Here is a 19,113-nt window from a genome sequence, read left to right as displayed (position 1 = left end):
ATATTGGAGAAGAATAAACCAAAGCATCCAAAGTAAGTCAACAATAGATAACTTAATACAGTCATGAAGACACCAGACTACTTGAACAGTGCCGAAGGCATCGAAAAAGAGTCAGTATGTTAGAGTTTAAGTATAAAGTGAAGTCCCACATTAATTAGAGTTGGACATGTTGAATAATAAGTAAGGAAAAAAAAAAAAAAACCCACCTATCTAATGTCTTAAGGTTTTAGATTGTGTTGTGGTGTCAAACTCACTTTTGTGACTTAGTCACTACCTATTATGTGAAATGCTCTCCCCTGTTAAAAACTTCCCAACACAGTACATCTTGGCACCTTAGGAGAACCTCTCTGGTTCAAGATTTCAAGTGAGTCACAGCTTTAGCACCTTTAGTTATACCAGTTAAGAATAAAATTCTGAAAGCCTAACCAGCTAACTATGAATCTATTATGCTAAAGATAAATAGTCAAACGTTATAAGAATAACCAGTTGTTTTGTTGGTCTTTGATACTCTTAGAAGCATACAGCTTTGGATTTTGTTAGCTGAATTATCTTTTATCGTTGCTATGAATAGTTTGCTCGAGTAGTTATTTATGTGGATTATGGAAAATATCTTTCCTTAGTAAAATATTTTACTGGTTTCTTTTATGTTAAATATCTTTCCTTAGTAAGGCAACTACTGCTTTTTGGCGCTCCTGAGGCTCTTACTAGAGGTCAAAACTTTTTTGCCCTAGCATTTCTATCTTAAACTAGAGTAAAAATACATATACACTCTGCTTTCAGCAAAAAATTATACAGCATGCCGAGATTAGTTTTGTCCTATTTAGCTTAATAACTTTATTTCCGGAGTTTTTATATATCCCGATATGATTATATCTCTATGATCATCCAATCCTGGTATTCCAATTACTATCTAATTACTTAACACAACATCTGCCGCTATCAATTTTCTATCACCAGATAAAGTATCAAATTTCTTATAACTAGTTTCCACCATTTCGACATTTTCCTCATCAGCTATATATTTAAGACAGACAACCGCCAAAGAAATGTCAATGTATATGCCTAACTGACTGAGACAAAAGGTACTAGCTAAAGTAGACCGACATTTGTAATGCAATTTGCATGTTAATGAATTAAAAAGAATCGTGTAAAATACAAGGTGCAATGGTACAAGACTGCAGTTGTACTAATAATACATAAGCTGAGGTAAAGGTAATGGCACCGAAAAAAGAACTGAAACTAACCAAAACTGAAGCATCATATTTGACAAAAAGTAAGTCTTAAGCAAAAACCAAAACATAATCAAACAAGCGACAACAATTTAGCACAGCCTGTATTAAGCAAGAAGAATCAGAAAATACAAGCACTGTAGCATAAGATGCCAAATACCGAAGCCAAATGGCAAAATTAATCAAGTATCCTCATCTAAAACTATCAATTTCTGTTATAGTAGTAACTCTAGCTAAGCAGAATACAAGCAAGGACACCGATACCAGGATAGAAGGGCTGCAGTAATTAAATTTTATACAAGATCATATAACCAATAAAACCATATTAGGGTGCTAAGCCTCACTGGCAACATGTTCATTACCCCAGAAAACTTCATATTACCTGCAGAGTTGATGCCTTCTAAAGAAGTGGCTACCTCAAAAAATAAAAATACAAAAAGAGCCCTCTAATGCGCAAAAACAGTGTCATTTCGTCTCGGTGGTCTGTCCGGAATAGATCCTGGCTTGAATTTTGAAGCTTCATGCCTTGCCAGTTCAGGTGGAACAGGACTATTACTTTGAATGAGCATCTGCTTGAGGTCATAGAAGACATCAGTGTCCTGAAGAGTCAGGAAAGTTGTAGCCACACCCGTCTTTCCTGCACGACCAGTACGCCCAATACGATGCGTGTACATTTCAATATTCCCAGGCATATCATAGTTGATGACATGAGCCACATCAGGTATGTCAATACCACGTCCGGCAACATCAGTTGCAACAAGAACATTATATCTCTTGGTCCTAAACCCTTCAAGACTAATCTCCCTCTGCTCCTGGGACTTGCCTCCATGCAAAGTAGTCACGCGATACCCTTCCTTATCCAAGTTCTTGGCAACCATATCCGCATTCTTCTTGGTGTTAACAAACACAATGGCGGTCTTGTCGTTAAGCTCATCAAGCAACCTCTGGAGCTTGTAAAATTTCTCAGACTCCTTCATCATAATCACATGTTGACTGATCAAGTCAGTAGCCTTCCCAGCAGTGCCAATGGTCACCACAACAGGGTTCCTCAAGTACTTCCTAGCAAGCCTCTCGACGGCAGGCGGCATTGTAGCACTAAACATATAGGTGGTCCGATAAATCTTCTTCTCATCAAGCTCCTCATCTTCATTCTCCGGTTTGAGATTGCTGGAAGGCATGGCATCAAGGACACCCATCACCTGGGGCTCAAACCCCATGTCAATCATGCGATCAGCCTCATCAAGAACCACATAATTACACTGGTTGAGAACGGCGTATCGACGCTCCAAGCAGTCGATCAAGCGTCCGGGAGTGGCGATGACAATCTCACAGCCCTGCCGAATCTTAAACCCTTGCTCCTCAATGGACTGTCCACCAACAATGGACACGACCTTGATGCCCAAATACTGAGCAAACTTAACAGTCTCGTCCTCGATCTGCTGAGCGAGCTCGCGAGTGGGGGCCATGACAACGGCATAGGGACCCTCAGCCTCGTTGTCCTCACTCATGGGAGGAAGACGGGTGATGTAACTCAACATGGGAAGGACAAAGGCGGCGGTTTTACCGGAACCGGTCTCGGCGATGCCAATGACATCACGCTGCTGTAAACCAAGGGGAATGGCGGCCATCTGAATAGGAGAAGGGGTTTTGTAACCAGCCTTCTCAACGGCCTTCAAAAGCTCGTGGCTCAGCTTGCTCTCGATCCAGCTTCGCATGGGGCGAGGAATCTTGGAACCCTTGTAGGAGATGTTGTAGTCCTCGCGGAAGATGCGCCAATCGCGCTCCGTCATCTCGTCGAGCTTCTTCTCGCTCCAGTGGCGGTCGACGCGCATGTCGAAGGTGTCGTAGAGGTCGGCGGCGGCCTCCTTGCGGCGCTGGGCGTCGGCCTCCTCGGGCTTCTCCTCGAGGCCGTCCTTGCGGCGGATTTGCTCGCGCATCTCCTTCTCGTTCTTGGCGGCGAGCTTCTTCTGCTCGCGGCGGTCCATGCCGGCGCGGAAGCCGCGGCCGAAGAGGAGCTGCGCCTCGTGAGGGTTCTGGTAGAGGGAGTTCATGTCGCGAGAGGTGTCCTCGGTGTTCTCCCAGTCGAAGGAGAAGCGGAACTTCTCGCTCGGCTTGATGACGCGCTTCTTCGGCTTCTTCGACCCGAGGTACTGCTCCTTTATCGATTCCAGCTCCTTCTCGCGCTCCCGCTCAGCCAGCTTCTCGATCCTCGCTCGCTCCCGGGCCTTGCTCTCCTCCTCGCGCTCCCTCTCTCGGTTGCGACGCTCCGCCTCGCGCTCCCTATCGCGTGCTCTCTCTCGGTCTCTGTCGCGGTCGCGGTCGCGGTCGCGGTCACGGTCGCGGTCCCTGTCGCGGTCCCTGTCTCTGTCCCTTTCCGAGGAGGGTTTGGGATCGGAGGGGCGGTCGCGGGAGAGGAGCTGCTCCTGGCGGTGCCTCTGGTGGGCGACTTGTTCCTGGCGGCGCTGGAGGGCCAATTGCTCGCGTTGGGCTTTGGTTAGGAAGACTGGCTTCCCCGCGACGTCGTCGTTTGCGCGTTTCATTGCAGCCTACTGCCTACCCTAGGAAATCAGACAGATCGCTTGGGTAATTGCAGGAGGGGACGATCCTCTGCTACTTCCTACTTCCTACTTCCTACTACTGCATCTTACTCATTACTCCACAACCATTTTTTACATCTTTGGGCTCCCCATTCACAAGTCACAAGGCCCATTTCACATCAAAGTTCAAACATAACAACGGGGCATATGTCTCCGAAAATGGAATTTATTATTATACAAGTAAATAGATTCAATTATCAATATTAATTGTTGAAGCAAAATTTAATCCAAAATAATTTATTGAAATGTTTTTTTTTTCACTTTATTTTATCCATTAAGAATTAATATTCACTGAATTAAAATTCTTATTTCTTCTTATATATAAGTGTATGTTTTAGTATTTTATTGATTACTTTTTTAAACAATTACAATTATAATAGGACAAAAAGAATATATATAAAATAGTAAACACTTAATTTGATTCCTCCAATATGATAAAGGTGCTTGATAGGTTCTTGAAAGTTTTTATTTTTGGATATTTAGGTCCCTAAACTTCAATTTAGTTATACGAGTTAGTCATTTCGTTATATTTAATCATTAATTTTATTAGCCTTATAATTAGTCAATAGTTAATTATGACGTTGATACATAAACAAGCAACAATTACAAATTAAGTAGATTTAGACACATGATAATGTAAAACTTTAAATTTTAATTTAATTTTAAAATAACTAAGGTGACGTTTAAATGACTTATTTATTTCTACCTAATTCCATTATCATTAAGTTTTTTTTTTCTCTATTAGAGGAATTTTGTAATTCATTAAACATAGTAGAAACACTCATATTTGATTGATGCATTCATGTCTAAGATCTTTCAAAATGATCACTTATTTCATTAAACTCCAAATTCAATAATTTAAGATTTATAATCCTAAGCCTATAGTCAAAACAAATAAAGAAATTAAAGATGTTTGGGACAAAATTAAACTATAGGAAATCTTATGAAATCTAATAATAACCTTCTATTTTAACTAAAGTACTCATGGTATAGAATATTTAAACATAACAAAATATTCATTACTTGATTGAAAAGTATCTGAACATTGTATTATGATTTATATTAGATAAATAGGGTAGAAAACAACCAATTAAAAAATAAAATAGGTGTTAGCCTAACATTTAATTGCTAATTGTTCAAGAAATTAATAGAGTCAATAACTTAATATAACGGAAGGTCGAATTTACATAATAAAATTAAAATTTAGGGAACCAAATACTACAAAAAAAATATTTCAAAAACATATTGACTACCTCCATCATCTTTCATGGATCAAATAAAATTTTTACTCATATAAATTTTGACTAGGTTTGAAAGTTTTAGCATTTTCTCGTAATGAATATAGAAAAAAAAATAACATTTGCCCAAAATAAAGTTTTATTTAACCAATAATAAATTAATTTTAATTTCTCTTTCAAGTTTGCTTTGATGGGGGAGGGGGCCGGGAAGATGCAAGAAACAATGAAAATGAAGTGTTTTTGTGACACAAGACAAAAGAGGAACGAAAAGAAACGTGAAGTCCTTGCTTTGCTTTTAATTAGATTGAGATCAAGGTTGGTTAATAATAATAATATATTTATAATAAAAAGAAAAATCAAACATATTGATTCAATAGTTTTAAGATCAATTTTATAACATAAAATCAATTTAGTACTCCCATTTAATTCTTATATCAAACGGAATTCACGTTTCATAAATATAAATTAATCATTAGAAGAGAATGTAAATAATATTTATGAATAAAAAATAATAATAAAGACAATTGAAAACCTGCTTAACCAAATTTTAATTCCATATTTTTATTTTGTGATATAGAATTAATTCCGTAAGTTGAAACTTGAAAGTCACAAACTCCTCTTCATTGCCCCCATGCATGGTTCAATGACACTAGACAACGAAATTGACAATCAAACAACGCATTGGTTGAATAAAGTCCTACTCAAAATGGATTAATTGACATTTTTGGGTTACATGAAGCCTCAAACTGTTCGGACACGATATAACTAATCTAAAAAAATAATATATTACCGATAAAAAAAAAAAAAAAAAAAAAGTTGTTACAAAGAAAGCCTTAGAAACAATTCATGGATGTTTGAAAGGGACATGCCTGGTCATATCTTGAAGGAAAAAAAAATAGAGTACTGGGGGATGCTTCTATGTGCTGTTGAATGTTTGTAGTGGAGATTACAGCAAACAGTTATAGTGACAGATCTCAATAATTTTATAGTCTTTATATCCATAAACTAATTTTTAGGTAAAAAAGGTTAGTTGTTTTGTATTTAAACATATTTATGTGTTTGCTTACTTGACACCCTTTTGCTTGCATATCTCATCCTGGTTGACAAAATAAGGTTAAATAAGTGTTTGTGGATGTGCCATTGAGAGACCTGAATGCTTTCTGGAAAATAATGATGAGTAGAGTGATATAATTTTTATACTTCTTTTTGTTTCTTTCTTAAGTATAAAATAGGATGTAGAAAAATGTTATATTAATAAATTTTATCTTTAAATTATCTAAATCACCAAAAAGATTAAACTCAAGTATTCTGGCTAGTTGGTGGTTCATGTGGGAAATGAATCTAAACCACTTTGATTATGAGGAAGAAAAACACACCCAAAGAACCACTATGCTAAAACTTTCTATTCTTGTGCAATCAGTTTCTTAGGTTTTCAGTATAACTCTTTGGATAAAAGGCTCATTTATATTAATAGTGAGAACATAATCTCTGTCTTTTCACTCTCACTCTCACATATAGAGATATATGGTTTGAGTGATCCTTGTGTGATTCCTTGTCCCATCTGACATAGCTAGCATTTAGAAGTTGGACCCTTCTTGGTTTGTATAGCAAAGACAATCAGAATAATGAAATTAATTGCTACGATAACAATATTACGGAAATTTCGTAAATAAAAACGAAGGATTTTCCTATTTACAACATCACTTGAACATAATTCCTATGTGTTCTTTATCATCACATAATTCCTATGTTCACAATTAATATGGAGCCCCTTCTTTTTACTACACACACAATCAAAAGCAGTAATGGCCGTTGTTAGATGGACCACCCAAACTTATAGCTTGGATGATTCATTAATACACCTCTATTTTTCATTGGATAATCCAAACATTCACATCCACCATGGGTCCAATGCTTAAATGTTTTTCTTTATTTACAAATCTTTAGTGATTTTTATTTTTTATTGCCTGTAATTGAAAAGTAGGCACCCAGTTTGGTAGTCAAAATCTTGATGTCGAATTTCTGTTTCCATCATATGATTTCATGCAAACATAATCATAATAACTAATATTTTGTATCGGAGAACTATTTATTTTCTTGACCCTTCCACAATTTTGGTTATTGGATAAAAAAAACTAATTCTGTTTGTAATAGTAAAGAATTTTGACACTATTTGGGCAGCGGCATGATGGAGAGGTGCAGGAGCTTGAGAAGTTATTTGGAGCAAAAGGAAAAAACCAATGAAATCATTGCATTTGCATTTGCATCACAAAAAAATAAGCTTTACCTTTGACTCCTCTCTCTCTCTCTCTCTCTTTCTCTACAGTGTTTTCCCCATTGCCAACATCCTTCAAATTAGGTATTCTTTTTGCCTCTCCTTTCATTCTTTGCATTTCTCCTCTCTCTACTTTCACTTTCTCCATCTCCCTCCGCTACCCCCTTTCGGATCTGCTCCAGATTTCCCTCTAAACCACCTTTCTCTTCACCCTATTTTTCCCTTCAAAATATTTCACTCTTACCCTACCTTTTTCTTCTCCAACAACTCTTGGCCACTGTTTGTGCTTTACTAATTTCACCATGCTCTGCATCAACTTTTACGCCACAAGGGTTAGTCTTTTCAGGATATAAGGAATTTGTTCACCAACCGGGTCATAGGTTGTCGTGTCACTATTTGTTCATGGGTATTAGTATTTGAGGTTTCCGTTGGTGTTTTGATTACGTGTGGGTCTAGAATCTAGATGTTTTAATATATCACGCAGTTGTGTTGTTTTATTGATTACTGAATCTGTTTGTTTTTTTACGCTGAGTGTATTGTTGCTTATCACTTGCTTCTTTGGTAATAGATTGGTAGATCAATCACTGTACAAAGATTATTGTTAAACCTAGCATGTTTTCCATATCTTTCTGCAGTTAAATGGCTGACAACTTCTTGATGGTATTGACGTGCTTGCTAGGTTGTTTTTTAATTGTTGAAGAACTAAATGGATGCTCAGCCATGGATTTGGTATATTTGATCTCCACTGAAACTGTTTATCGTCTATGATGGACTCTAAAACTAGCGCTGTGGCTCCCCCGAAACACCATCAGAAGCTGTCAGGGATCCAAACTGTAGAAACAAAAGACAACAAGCCTAGTTCACTGCAGGCTCAGAAGACAGGCAAACCTGAACTGGCTGCTTCCGAAAGTTCATTGAACTCCATGCAAAGCGCATCCAAGCAGAAAACTGGGGAAACTTCGGAAAACAAGAAGTTGGGAATATCAAAACCAAAGGGGTCTGCTGATTCCTTGAGTAGTAAACGTGGTTCTGGACCTTCTGGTGCTTTTGTACCTGTTATTGACCCAGCATCTGGAGAAGTTGACCGTGCTGGTAATGAGAGCAAAGGCTTGCAGGAAAGCTTTACTGACAAAGAAAGAAAGACATCAGAATATGGAAGTGTGAAGAGCAGTTTTGTTTCTGCTAAAGTTAGCGATGGGGCTAGCAGTCTTGCAAAGACTAGTGGAAGTGCCAAGATTAGTGATCGAGCTGATTTTGTTGAGAGTGGTAAGAGCAGTATTTGCAGAGGAAGTACAAGCAGTGATATGAGTGATGAAAGTTCTTGTAGCAGTTTTAGTAGTGGCATTAACAAGCCCCACAAGGCAAATGATTTGAGATGGGAAGCTATTCAAGCTATTCGAACTAGGGATGGGTCATTGGGTTTAGGTCATTTCAGACTACTGAAGAGGTTGGGTTGTGGGGATATTGGCAGTGTATATCTCTCTGAATTGAGTGGAACTAAGTGTTATTTTGCAATGAAGGTAATGGACAAAGGATCCCTTGCTAGTCGTAAAAAACTACTCCGTGCCCAGACAGAAAGAGAAATACTGCAGTCGTTGGACCACCCCTTCCTCCCAACTCTGTATACCCATTTTGACACAGAGAAGTTCTCATGTTTGGTAATGGAATTCTGCCCAGGTGGAGACTTGCATACTCTTAGGCAGAGGCAGCCAGGGAAGTATTTTCCCGAGCAAGCAGTGAAGTATGTTAAACTTAAAAATTCTTTATTTTGTTTCATTCTTGCTGGCTGTAATACATGTCTCTATTCAATTCTCAGTGTCTTGTTGCTATAGGCTTGGTAAAAAAAAAGCTATGTTTGAGTCTTTACATAATTACATATTCACATTAGAGCATCATACCCTGTTTCTAGATATTGTGCTTACAATCACCTTAATTTTCTTTTTCTATCATTTTTGAAATTTCCCTGGGCAATTCATTGAATTCTAATTCTATGCTTTGATTACTTGGATGGTAGTCATGAGCCAATATTGAGTTTTGAGCCTGGGATCCAATACGTGTAATGTCAAACATTACACAAATGTATGTCTAACTTGTCATCTGTTTCATTTGTTGATCATGCTACCAGTTTTCTTTATTTAGTTGCCTATTAAGTCAAATAATTTATTATTCTAGACAATGTTTGACTTTGACCTGATAACAAGTTATTTTGTTTGTTATGGATGACCTTTAATTCTTCTGAAATGTCCAAACAAAATAAGTAGCAACAAAAACAGCAAAAGACAATCTTTGAAACTTCAGATGAATTAATGTAATTGTGGGAAGTTGAATAATGGGTGTCTTCAAGCAATGAAACTGGGGTTTAAACCTAAATGCAGTTGTAGAAGCTTGCTTGTGAGAAAATAAACCAGGTACAAATCTTAATTGTAATTATAATAATGAAACAACTTAATTTAACTACAGCTCTCTTTTATTTCCTATTCTAGGATTCTAGTACAATGTCTGATACCCCTTACACCTGGTCTTGATTCTTTTCTTGTTTATCTTTTTGGGTGGTCTAACCTAATTTGGCCATGATCATAATTTAATTTGATGGTTGCAACTGTTAATTTCCTCTCGCAGATTTTATGTGGCAGAGGTCCTGTTAGCTTTGGAGTACCTCCACATGCTTGGGATTGTCTACCGTGATCTCAAGCCAGAAAATGTCCTTGTTAGGGATGATGGACATATTATGCTCTCTGATTTTGACCTTTCCCTCCGTTGTGCTGTTAGTCCAACCCTTGTTAAGACCTCATCAATGGATTCTGAGCCTGTAAGAAAGAATCCTGGATATTGTGTCCAGCCTGCATGTATCGAGCCACCTTCCTGCATCCAGCCATCCTGTGTTGCTCCTACTACATGCTTTTCACCCCGGCTCTTTTCTAGCAAATCAAAGAAGGAACGGAAACCCAAAACTGAAATTGGCAACCAAGTGAGTCCATTACCGGAGCTCATTGCAGAGCCTACTGATGCGCGGTCTATGTCATTTGTTGGAACACACGAGTACTTGGCTCCTGAGATAATCAAGGGTGAGGGTCATGGGAGTGCAGTTGATTGGTGGACTTTTGGAATCTTTCTATATGAGCTGTTGTTTGGGAAAACACCGTTCAAGGGATCTGGAAACCGTGCTACATTGTTTAATGTTGTAGGCCAGCCTCTGCGGTTTCCAGAAGCACCTGTTGTAAGTTTTGCTGCTAGGGATCTTATAAGGGGGTTGCTTGTAAAGGAACCTCAGCACAGATTGGCATATAAAAGAGGTGCTACTGAGATTAAGCAACATCCCTTTTTTGAAGGTGTGAATTGGGCATTGATCCGGTGTGCTACCCCGCCAGAGATCCCAAAGCCAGTGGAGTTTGAGAAGATACCTTCCCCAGCTTCATCAGCCAGCGAAAAGGCTGTACATCATATGTCAATACCTAATCAGAAAGGTTCTGATAATTACCTTGAGTTTGATTTCTTCTAGGGATATATACAACATTGACTCCAAAAGGTTTCTGTTAGGGGAGGAACTGTTTTTTCGATGTTTAAGGAACCGATGATGAGAAATTGTATGTTTGTTTTTATTGGCTTTTTGCAGTTTTATTTTTATATTTGTATGCATAATTAATGCATGGCTTCTCTGTCATGTCCGAGGTTTCAAAGAAATTTTCCCTACTAACCGACAATGCCTTGGGAATTTGGGCTTTAGGAAACCAGTGGGAAATGTGGAAAAGGCAAAATACACTCCTCTATAGACATGAACATCAACTAGAATGTATAATGGTTTAGATAGTTTATTTTCTCCTTTGCAATACTTTCAAAAGGTGGGCACTATACGGTTTGTAACAGCTCCCATTTGAGTGCTAAGCCTCGCCGCCATACATGCAGACAGGTAATTGTCGTTGCAAATGTTCGGTACAATTGCATTGCGCATTTGTATTCTCTCTTCACAGTTGGTGTTATTTTTATTTTATTTTTTTGTTTACTTCAGTTTTCAATGCTTATCTCTCTGACACACGTGTGTGTATATATATATATATATATATATATTAGTCAATTTAATAGAAAATATTACGATGTAACAATCTGTTCATCTATTTGAACCACCAATAATACCATTTTAAGGTTTTGTTAATAGATGAAATGTATATGTGGTCAATTGAATAATAAATGATGTTCATGGGTGGGATTAAACCATTGGAGCTGCGATTGACCTAGTAATGAAGGGTTTTCGTTGTTTGTGTAAGGTTAATGATTCCATTCATTATCAGTTATCACCATTGTATCCAGTGAAAAGAGACAAGAGTTTGTATGTTATACTTGAATTGTGTTTTCAACAGTCGAGAAATCATGTTTCAGGCAAACACATTCATCTCTTAATATGGAGTCAGGTAGACGCATATAAGGTAAATGTACAGACAGTGTTCATTTTATCCAAAATTTTATATCCATATGTTTTAATGGTTGGTATACGTACAAGCTAATTTCCTTTTTTAACTAATTGGGTTCTGCGTAATATAACCGGTAACCGGTATATTTTTAGCCTAACAGATTCAAGAAAACAAAAAGCCTTCATCAGGGACGTAGCCAGAACATTATGTTTTTTAGGCTTTTTTTTTTTAAATATTCATATGCAAATATTCTGATATTATAAATATTTTATTATTATTTATACTTCTTTTTATCTCTTTTTTTATTATATTATATATCAATTTTATATATATTTCTCTTTTTTCATAAGCATATACTAATACGATAATTTTTATATATCAATCTATAATTTTTTTTTAAAAAAATTTAGAGAGATCCAAAAATATTCTTTTAAGTAATTTTGACACATTTTAAAAAAAATGGGTTGGGGGAGGGGGGCATTATAACCTCTGAAGGTCCCCCCTCCCTTTGCCCCTATCCCTTCACTATCAAAAATACCTTTGGAAAAAGTTATCATATCTATTTTACTGATTTTAATACTTACAAATTGATTTTTTTTACGAAGTTATATTGTACATTCTACTATTCTATTCATTAATCACTTATCTAAAAAAGAATTCACTGCAAAATAAAAGTTGTTATATTTGTTTATCTATAATTTATAACAATAATAATAACGATAAACTTTTTCTATACACATTTCTTGAATCATTTTCTCTTTTTATAACTATTTTTAATTCACTGATCACATATATTTTACTTTCTAAACTTCTTTCATTTCATAAATAGTCATCTCCTATATTTTTAATAACAGCCTACTATTATATAATTTTTATTATTTATTATTTTTAAAAATAATTCAGAGGTATAAAATACCTTTTATTCGCTAGTATCAGTATAACTTTAATTTAATTAAATTATTGATATAAAATGTTTGAATTTATACCACAGTGTTAGATAATTTCATAGATATAAAAATTTGATACACACCATTGGTGTATGATAGTGTCAGGATACAATTACATCGTTCTTGTATTAATTTAAACCTGTAATAATATTCGACTAGTACTAGGTTCCACTAGTTTCTTTATGTTTTGCTTGTTTAACTTTCTGATGAATAAAAAAAAACCCTATAATATTTGAACTAACAAATTGATATATTAAACTAAGAATATATTAATGAGAGCAAACTTAATCACTAGCACTTTTTCTTCTTCTTCTTCCTCCTTTTCCTTCGTATACATATTTAATATTTACTCATCTCATGTAGGTGATGAACCTAAATAACCATAACGAACTGGACATAAAATGCTTAAGTGGGACAGATCCACGGGATTCATCTTTTTCCTGTGAAACTCTTGAACTCCGATCGTCAATGGAGCGTGACGAAGTGCAATCAAATCATCTGGTCGATCACTTCTCTTCCTTCGCATATGATTTTTATGTCACAGCTTTCCTGTGCATTTTTTAATACCTTGGCCGCTATGGCATTTTGCCTTCTACTCATAGATTTTCTACCCATCCAAATAACAAAGCAATTAGAAAATGCTGTTACTATGAATTTAGTGTCATGCACATATATGGATCGCAAACACGGTACCTTAAATTAGACTTGCCAATTCCAACCACCAATTTCCTTATATTAAGATTTCCAATAAGGTTCATGATGGCTTTAGCAATGTTGTCACCCTCAATAAGCATCATATCCACCTTAACCTGTACAATAGTAATTAATGTCACTATCATTAGAATCCATCTTCAAGCAAATTAAGGATGGATTTCTTTACCTTGGAATCAACGCAGAGGTCAATGAACTTTTGAAGGAGTAATTTCCTCTTGCCTCTCTCTTGTGTCAAGTGCATGTTAACATACTCTAGATTTACGTGACTCCTTGGAATTTTTCCCACTGTACATTATTAAACATTGAACACAGTATAATAAATACCAAACAGAAAAAATGGGTGTTGCTGATCTATAATATTCAATTAATTAAGAACATTAATCTGGGCATGATAAAGCAACAAATTATTAATTAAAACTGTTACATATTTCTGGGTTTGTAAGTCAAGTACAAACAAACAAATAGTAACCCATTTTATACGGGGAAAGTGACTTGTTTGACTATCAGCATATAGCATCGAAGAGAAAGACAAAAAGAGGAGAAAAGGAACTAATTACATGGACTTGGGATGAGGTTGACTTGAGGGAAAACGTGTAGGAGACAAACGGTGGCCGAGGGTGTCACGGCATGCTTCAAGGCCCATGAAAGAGCTTCCATGCTTGAATCTCCGTCGTTGCCAACTGCCACATAAACAACATCTTTGGCCTTGTTAATGTCAAGAGAGAACACGGTGCTCTCGCAGTCTTCTCTTATTGTATCCAAAGCCAAAGGCTCCTTATTCAGATTGATCTCAAACAACTCTTCTGAATCTTCTTCTATCTCACTCTGGCTGAGGCTGCAATCTATCACTTGGTTTCTCTTGAACCCTATAAAACCGCAACCGCAGATCGAGCTTTCTTCATCTGTATCGTAGCGCATGCACTCATCATGGTCCCATGATCTTGTTGATGACATATTATGTTATGTTACGATGTTTGCTTTCTCCAACTAATTGGTTGGGTTGTGAATTGGATCGATGGAGGGTTGCCTGTTATCAATTAATTTGGAGGAAGCTAGAAGGCTAGAGAAACTAAAACTAGATGGCAGAAATAACAAGATAGACTAGAGTGCAGATTTTTATTGGATTAAATATAGCGTACACGTTGGTTATGTTGTATACCGTGGCACTTAAGAGTCTAAGTTGACTCAAATATTCAACATGTATAACCCATGGAACGATCCAAAAGAGAATGAAAGTATATTTACTGAATACATGTATATTTATGCTCAACCAAATAGTTGCACATCGACTAGTCTTCAAGGTATTCTTCACTTAACAACCATAACACTGTCCCAATAGCTATTTTAAATCTGAGGTTCATGTGTCCCATTAACCTCAGATTTAAAGTGAAGGGAGAAGAAGATAATAATGTTTATAGACTCATGAAATTAGGCAATTAGAATTAAAGGGGTGTGGAATTTAGTTAAAACAGCTACCACCCTTTGGAATTAGTTAGTGCTACCCACCAATCTCACTGTTACAATTGCAAAAACCTTTCAGTAATCCGAGATCGCTCCCCATAAGAACCCCTTGCACAATCAATCTTCCTTTGTATTTTGCAACTAATACATCAGACTCGTGTTTCACTTTAAGCATTCTCTTAACAACTATTGGTTGCTTATTCATTGTTGCTAGTTTAACTAATTCGCAAGGTTTGATTTCTTTCAATGGCTTTCAATTCTTTCTTTGCTTCTCTCCTCACATTTTTTTCATAACACCCTCAAAACTGATAGGTTCAATATTAATAACCAATAGCGATAATTGCATCTCAGCATTATCAGTCGCAAAGTTGGTCACCTACTAGCTAGCACATGTTATCAGTCTCATTTAGCGACTGATTAAACTGTCATTAAATATTCCATAAGAAAAATAATTTATAATAAATTTAGTCTCAATTTCATAACATGGAAAATAAAACTATCTAATAGTTTCGCATGACTTTGTTGCTTGATCTTCAGTCACACGCACAATTAGACTAAGAAGAACATTTTCGATTTCTTAACACTTTATTAATATAAATTTATAGTGTTTATAATTAACACTTTAATTTCTATTAAAAAAACTATATTAATGAAAATAAACCTAATTTCCATAAACTGTTTATGTTTATTAGTTTATGAAATGATTTTATCATGTTTTTTGACTCGTTTTTAAATTATTAAGAGATTATTGTATTAAAGTAGTGTACGGTCAATTTAGATTAACATATTGATTGTTTTCGTATCTTAAAAAAATTAATCAAATAATTGATAATCTTGCTAAAAGAGATTTTTCATTATTGAAGGGCATTTTTATTTATAATTCACTTCCTTCTTAGATTTATTTTTTCATATTTGCATGCATTTTAATATAATTAACTTTCTTTTGTTATTCAAGTTTGTACTTATAGCTCCTCTTATATATTAAAATATATATATATATATATATATATATATATATATATATATATATATGTATATTACTTCACAAGTGAGAACCATGAGCGAATATGCCTTTTGGGACACATATCTCCAACAAAGTCAAATCACATATGCTTAGATAATATATATGAACAATATTTTTATTATCGATGCGTTCGCTGTCGTATAAGGGAGATTACGTAACACTAAAATAATTATTTTTTGACACTACAATGATAACAGAAATTGCCGTTCATCTTGACGTAACCAAGATAACAATTCGGAAAAGATCGTACGTAAACTGTATTTTGGCTAGGAAACGCCATTCTATACAGACAAAAATCATATTTGACAAGGGGTGAAAGAACAAATGCAAAGGGTAAGGAAAACAACAAAACAAAGTTTAATGGAATATCAAGACTAGTTCGATCCATGAGAAACGTCATCCAAGAACTGTTAGGATTTTCGTTAATTATATATGTTGTGTGGATTATTAGTATTATTTAATAATTAAATTACTTTAAATTATAAAAAGTAATATTATGGTATTTTAATTATAATAATGAATTAATATTTAGACTTACGATGTGAATAATATCTAATGGGTTAGAGTTTCCGTTTGATATTCAATGAGAGAGTAGATCTTGTTCCCATAACTTGACTTGGTTCTAAAATTTGAGTCGAAGATTCCTGAACTATTTAGAAAATTTTAATTTTCTAAATTAAAAAATATATAATTAAGTCTTTAATCTCGTAATTTTTATTTATAACTTAACCCAAAAAAAAAATTTCTCATAATACAATATGTGCAACATTGGGGAGAAAAAACCTAGTCAGTAGCAAAGCAAAATTCTCATTCTTTTCTCTACATTACACTGAGATTCTACACATAGATTCTAGTTTCCTTCTAGCTAAAAACGTTGCTATATATAAAAGTGAAAATTTCCCCCTATTTTTTCACAAATAATGGACCCAATTAACTTTACAGTTTATATTACAATAGGGTTTAGGACTACCATCGGTAAAATATAAAATCATTATTAGCAGCCCAACCAAACTCTGTATTGGTAAACTAAATTTTCATCTTCATTATTAAAATCTCAAAATAATTCATTACTAGTCAAAGAACTTGAATGAGCCACATCCCTTTGACCTTGCCGCAATTCAACCACACTAATCATTTAAACTTTGGTATGAAACAAATGCTGCATGAAACAGAATCATGTTGTTGATCTTCTTTTTTGTTAGTTATGGAATTATCATTAGCAGAGGTGCGAGTGGTAAAAGCCTGTGGAGAGGGTGACATCCTCTTCTCATTTACTTCCTTCCCCTCACAAATAATTCTCACCTTGCAATTTTGTGGTGCACTCTGCAGTATCTGATCGCCTATGCTATTCCCTTTTCTTGATTTTGATTTTCTGTTCATCCAAATTAAATGTGATTGCTCAAATATGAATTAAATAATGCTTTTGCTATGGTCAGAGTAGTGTACCTTTTGTTGACTCCAATGACTAGATTTCTTATTTGAAGAATGGGAATGAGGTCGAGGATGGCCTTTGCAACTAAGTCACTCTCAATCAGGATGGTGTCTACCTTAACCTGTTCTGAATAATTTTGTTGCTTTATTTCTTGGTTAATTTCTATGGAATATTGAATAAGGGTTTGATTCCATTGGTACCTTGGAATTAGTGCAGGATTGTAGGAATTTCTGAAGGAGCTCTCTCCTCTTTCCCCTTTCTTGTGCAATATAACTCTCCACCTGCTCACCGCTCACTTGATTCCTTGGAATCATTCCTACTCCCACTGTCATCACACAGAAACATCTTTAGATCCATGTGCAAATTATATTTGAATATCTGCTTGAAGAAAGAGTGAAATTGTTACAACTTACATGGATTAGGAATGTGGTTGATCTGAGGGAACACGTGTATGATGGTAGATTGGGTGGCCAATTGCTTGAGTGTCCAAGAGAGAGCGTCCATGCTAGTGTGGCTCTTGCCAACTGCTACATAAACACAATCTTCTTCTTCACCGTGAATGGTGCCAATAGCCTTATTATCATGCTTGTCGTCTTCTTCCTCCTCTATCTCACACACGCTGCTGCTTCTATAGCCATAGTTGTCCATGGGTTTAGAACTTACTAGAAGACAATACAAGAATTTACATGCATCACATGTTGTTCAGTTATCAAGGTAATAAACTATGATGAGAGAGTTTTCTACCTACCTTTATAAGGTCGAAGCGAATGAATGAAAATTTTATTGCAAAGTATGAAAGAAACGCTTATGACGCAGGTTTGTTCTTTTTGCTGTTTCAATCAATATACCTGCCATGTGAAGGAAGGATATTTTTACTTTTGGCAGAATATTATGTTTTGCAGATCCTGGAAAATCTTAAAAAAAACAAAAACTATCTATCTTAAACTAGGAAACATATATGTTTGGTCATCTCTAATCGGAAACATCAACTTTGACTTCTTTTAATCTTGACTAACCGGCTTAATTTTATTTTTCTATTTGTAAAATTACTGTAGTAACTCGTCGCACCTGTTGAATTTACAAATTTTTAATGTTTTTAATTTGTCAATCAATTTTAAATTTTGTATTAGTAAATATGTACATAAATATTTGTTTTAAAAATGTATTATTTTTACAATATACATATACACGTGAAATGGTCCTATTTTGACCCATTCCAAAGAAGAGTTAGTTAAACCTTAATATTTCTGTGAGAAAAAAAAAGTGTTATTAAACCCATAAATTAGTATTAAGTTGATGAGAACACGTGCTTAAAAGAATGAGAGAAAAGGTAAAAAAGGAAGAGAAAAAAAAAAAGACTAACAAATGCACTAAGCAGCCACATGTGGTACTGGGAGCTGAACAATTTCTATATACCGTAAATTAGGTTGATGTGATTTATATATGTTATTTTTGGAGACGGTGTAATTCGGTTAATCAGACATCTATTAGATTGAGATTTTGATAGATAATCTTAGTATGAAAATATTTTGTCAGTTTTAATAAATTTTAAAATATTTTAGAAGAATGTCATGATTTTTTTAAATTTTTTTTAAAAAAATTTAAATTTTAATCAAGACTTTCTAATTTAAATTTTAATGAATTTTGATGAATTTATATTATAAAATTTTAAATAATTATATGGACTTCAAATGAAAATATGAATTTGTAATACTATAAGATTTAATAAAAAAAATATAAAAATAAATAATAAAGAAAAATAAAATTAACATAAATTTTTATCTTTTGAC

General features: G+C 35.1%; 4 protein-coding genes across 7 annotated transcripts; 1 reads left to right on the top strand and 3 right to left on the bottom strand.

The window, feature by feature from the left end:
- Positions 1–1,299: 1,299 nt before the first annotated feature.
- Positions 1,300–3,947, bottom strand: LOC109811394 (P-loop containing nucleoside triphosphate hydrolases superfamily protein). The gene has a single exon (XM_020375144.3). It carries the CDS (start codon positions 3,767–3,769, stop codon positions 1,676–1,678), a length of 2,094 nt encoding a protein of 697 aa, XP_020230733.1. The 5' UTR covers positions 3,770–3,947; the 3' UTR covers positions 1,300–1,675.
- Positions 3,948–7,208: 3,261 nt separating this feature from the next.
- LOC109811350 (serine/threonine-protein kinase D6PKL1) lies at positions 7,209–10,944 on the top strand. 4 transcript variants are annotated; one of them, XM_020375071.3, is made up of 3 exons: positions 7,209–7,423; positions 8,019–9,080; positions 9,959–10,944. In XM_020375071.3, the coding sequence occupies exons 2-3, from the start codon at positions 8,104–8,106 to the stop codon at positions 10,836–10,838; spliced, it is 1,857 nt and encodes a 618-aa protein (XP_020230660.1). In that variant the 5' UTR covers positions 7,209–7,423; positions 8,019–8,103; the 3' UTR covers positions 10,839–10,944. The 4 variants fall into 4 exon arrangements, with proteins under 4 accessions (XP_020230660.1, XP_020230661.1, XP_020230662.1 ...); XM_020375072.3 differs by having other exon boundaries at positions 7,975–9,080; XM_020375073.3 differs by having other exon boundaries at positions 7,209–7,671.
- Positions 10,945–12,724: 1,780 nt separating this feature from the next.
- On the bottom strand, positions 12,725–14,669 carry LOC109811414 (U-box domain-containing protein 33). Its single transcript, XM_020375168.3, has 4 exons — positions 13,964–14,669; positions 13,573–13,691; positions 13,386–13,501; positions 12,725–13,299 (listed from the first exon to the last, which is right to left on the bottom strand). Exons 1-4 carry the CDS (start codon positions 14,358–14,360, stop codon positions 13,182–13,184), a joined length of 750 nt encoding a protein of 249 aa, XP_020230757.1. The 5' UTR covers positions 14,361–14,669; the 3' UTR covers positions 12,725–13,181.
- A 1,947-nt stretch (positions 14,670–16,616) lies between these two features.
- LOC109811416 (U-box domain-containing protein 35) lies at positions 16,617–18,251 on the bottom strand. The gene is made up of 5 exons (XM_020375170.3): positions 18,072–18,251; positions 17,737–17,985; positions 17,524–17,648; positions 17,338–17,444; positions 16,617–17,263 (listed from the first exon to the last, which is right to left on the bottom strand). The coding sequence occupies exons 2-5, from the start codon at positions 17,969–17,971 to the stop codon at positions 17,023–17,025; spliced, it is 708 nt and encodes a 235-aa protein (XP_020230759.1). The 5' UTR covers positions 17,972–17,985; positions 18,072–18,251; the 3' UTR covers positions 16,617–17,022.
- Between the last annotated feature and the right edge of the window lie 862 nt (positions 18,252–19,113).

Source organism: Cajanus cajan, chromosome 5, assembly GCF_000230855.2.
Source record: "Cajanus cajan strain Asha chromosome 5, NIPB_CcT2T_4, whole genome shotgun sequence".
Lineage (NCBI taxonomy): Eukaryota > Viridiplantae > Streptophyta > Magnoliopsida > Fabales > Fabaceae > Cajanus > Cajanus cajan.
This window is presented reverse-complemented; position numbering and strand designations above follow the sequence as displayed.

Bases quoted from the DNA above. Each gene is read 5' to 3' on its own strand.
- LOC109811394 (XM_020375144.3), bottom strand. From the start codon at position 3,769: ATGAAACGCGCAAACGACGACGTCGCGGGGAAGCCAGTCTTCCTAACC.
- LOC109811350 (XM_020375071.3), top strand. From the start codon at position 8,104: ATGATGGACTCTAAAACTAGCGCTGTGGCTCCCCCGAAACACCATCAG. The intron at 9,081-9,958 runs GTATGTTAAACT...TTCCTCTCGCAG, and splicing joins TTTCCCGAGCAAGCAGTGAA to ATTTTATGTGGCAGAGGTCC.
- LOC109811414 (XM_020375168.3), bottom strand. From the start codon at position 14,360: ATGTCATCAACAAGATCATGGGACCATGATGAGTGCATGCGCTACGAT. The intron at 13,692-13,963 runs GTAATTAGTTCC...AATAATGTACAG, and splicing joins CAACCTCATCCCAAGTCCAT to TGGGAAAAATTCCAAGGAGT. The intron at 13,300-13,385 runs GTACCGTGTTTG...TTGGATGGGTAG, and splicing joins ATTGGCAAGTCTAATTTAAG to AAAATCTATGAGTAGAAGGC.
- LOC109811416 (XM_020375170.3), bottom strand. From the start codon at position 17,971: ATGGACAACTATGGCTATAGAAGCAGCAGCGTGTGTGAGATAGAGGAG. The intron at 17,445-17,523 runs GTACCAATGGAA...TATTCAGAACAG, and splicing joins AATCCTGCACTAATTCCAAG to GTTAAGGTAGACACCATCCT. The intron at 17,264-17,337 runs GTACACTACTCT...TTGGATGAACAG, and splicing joins GTCATTGGAGTCAACAAAAG to AAAATCAAAATCAAGAAAAG.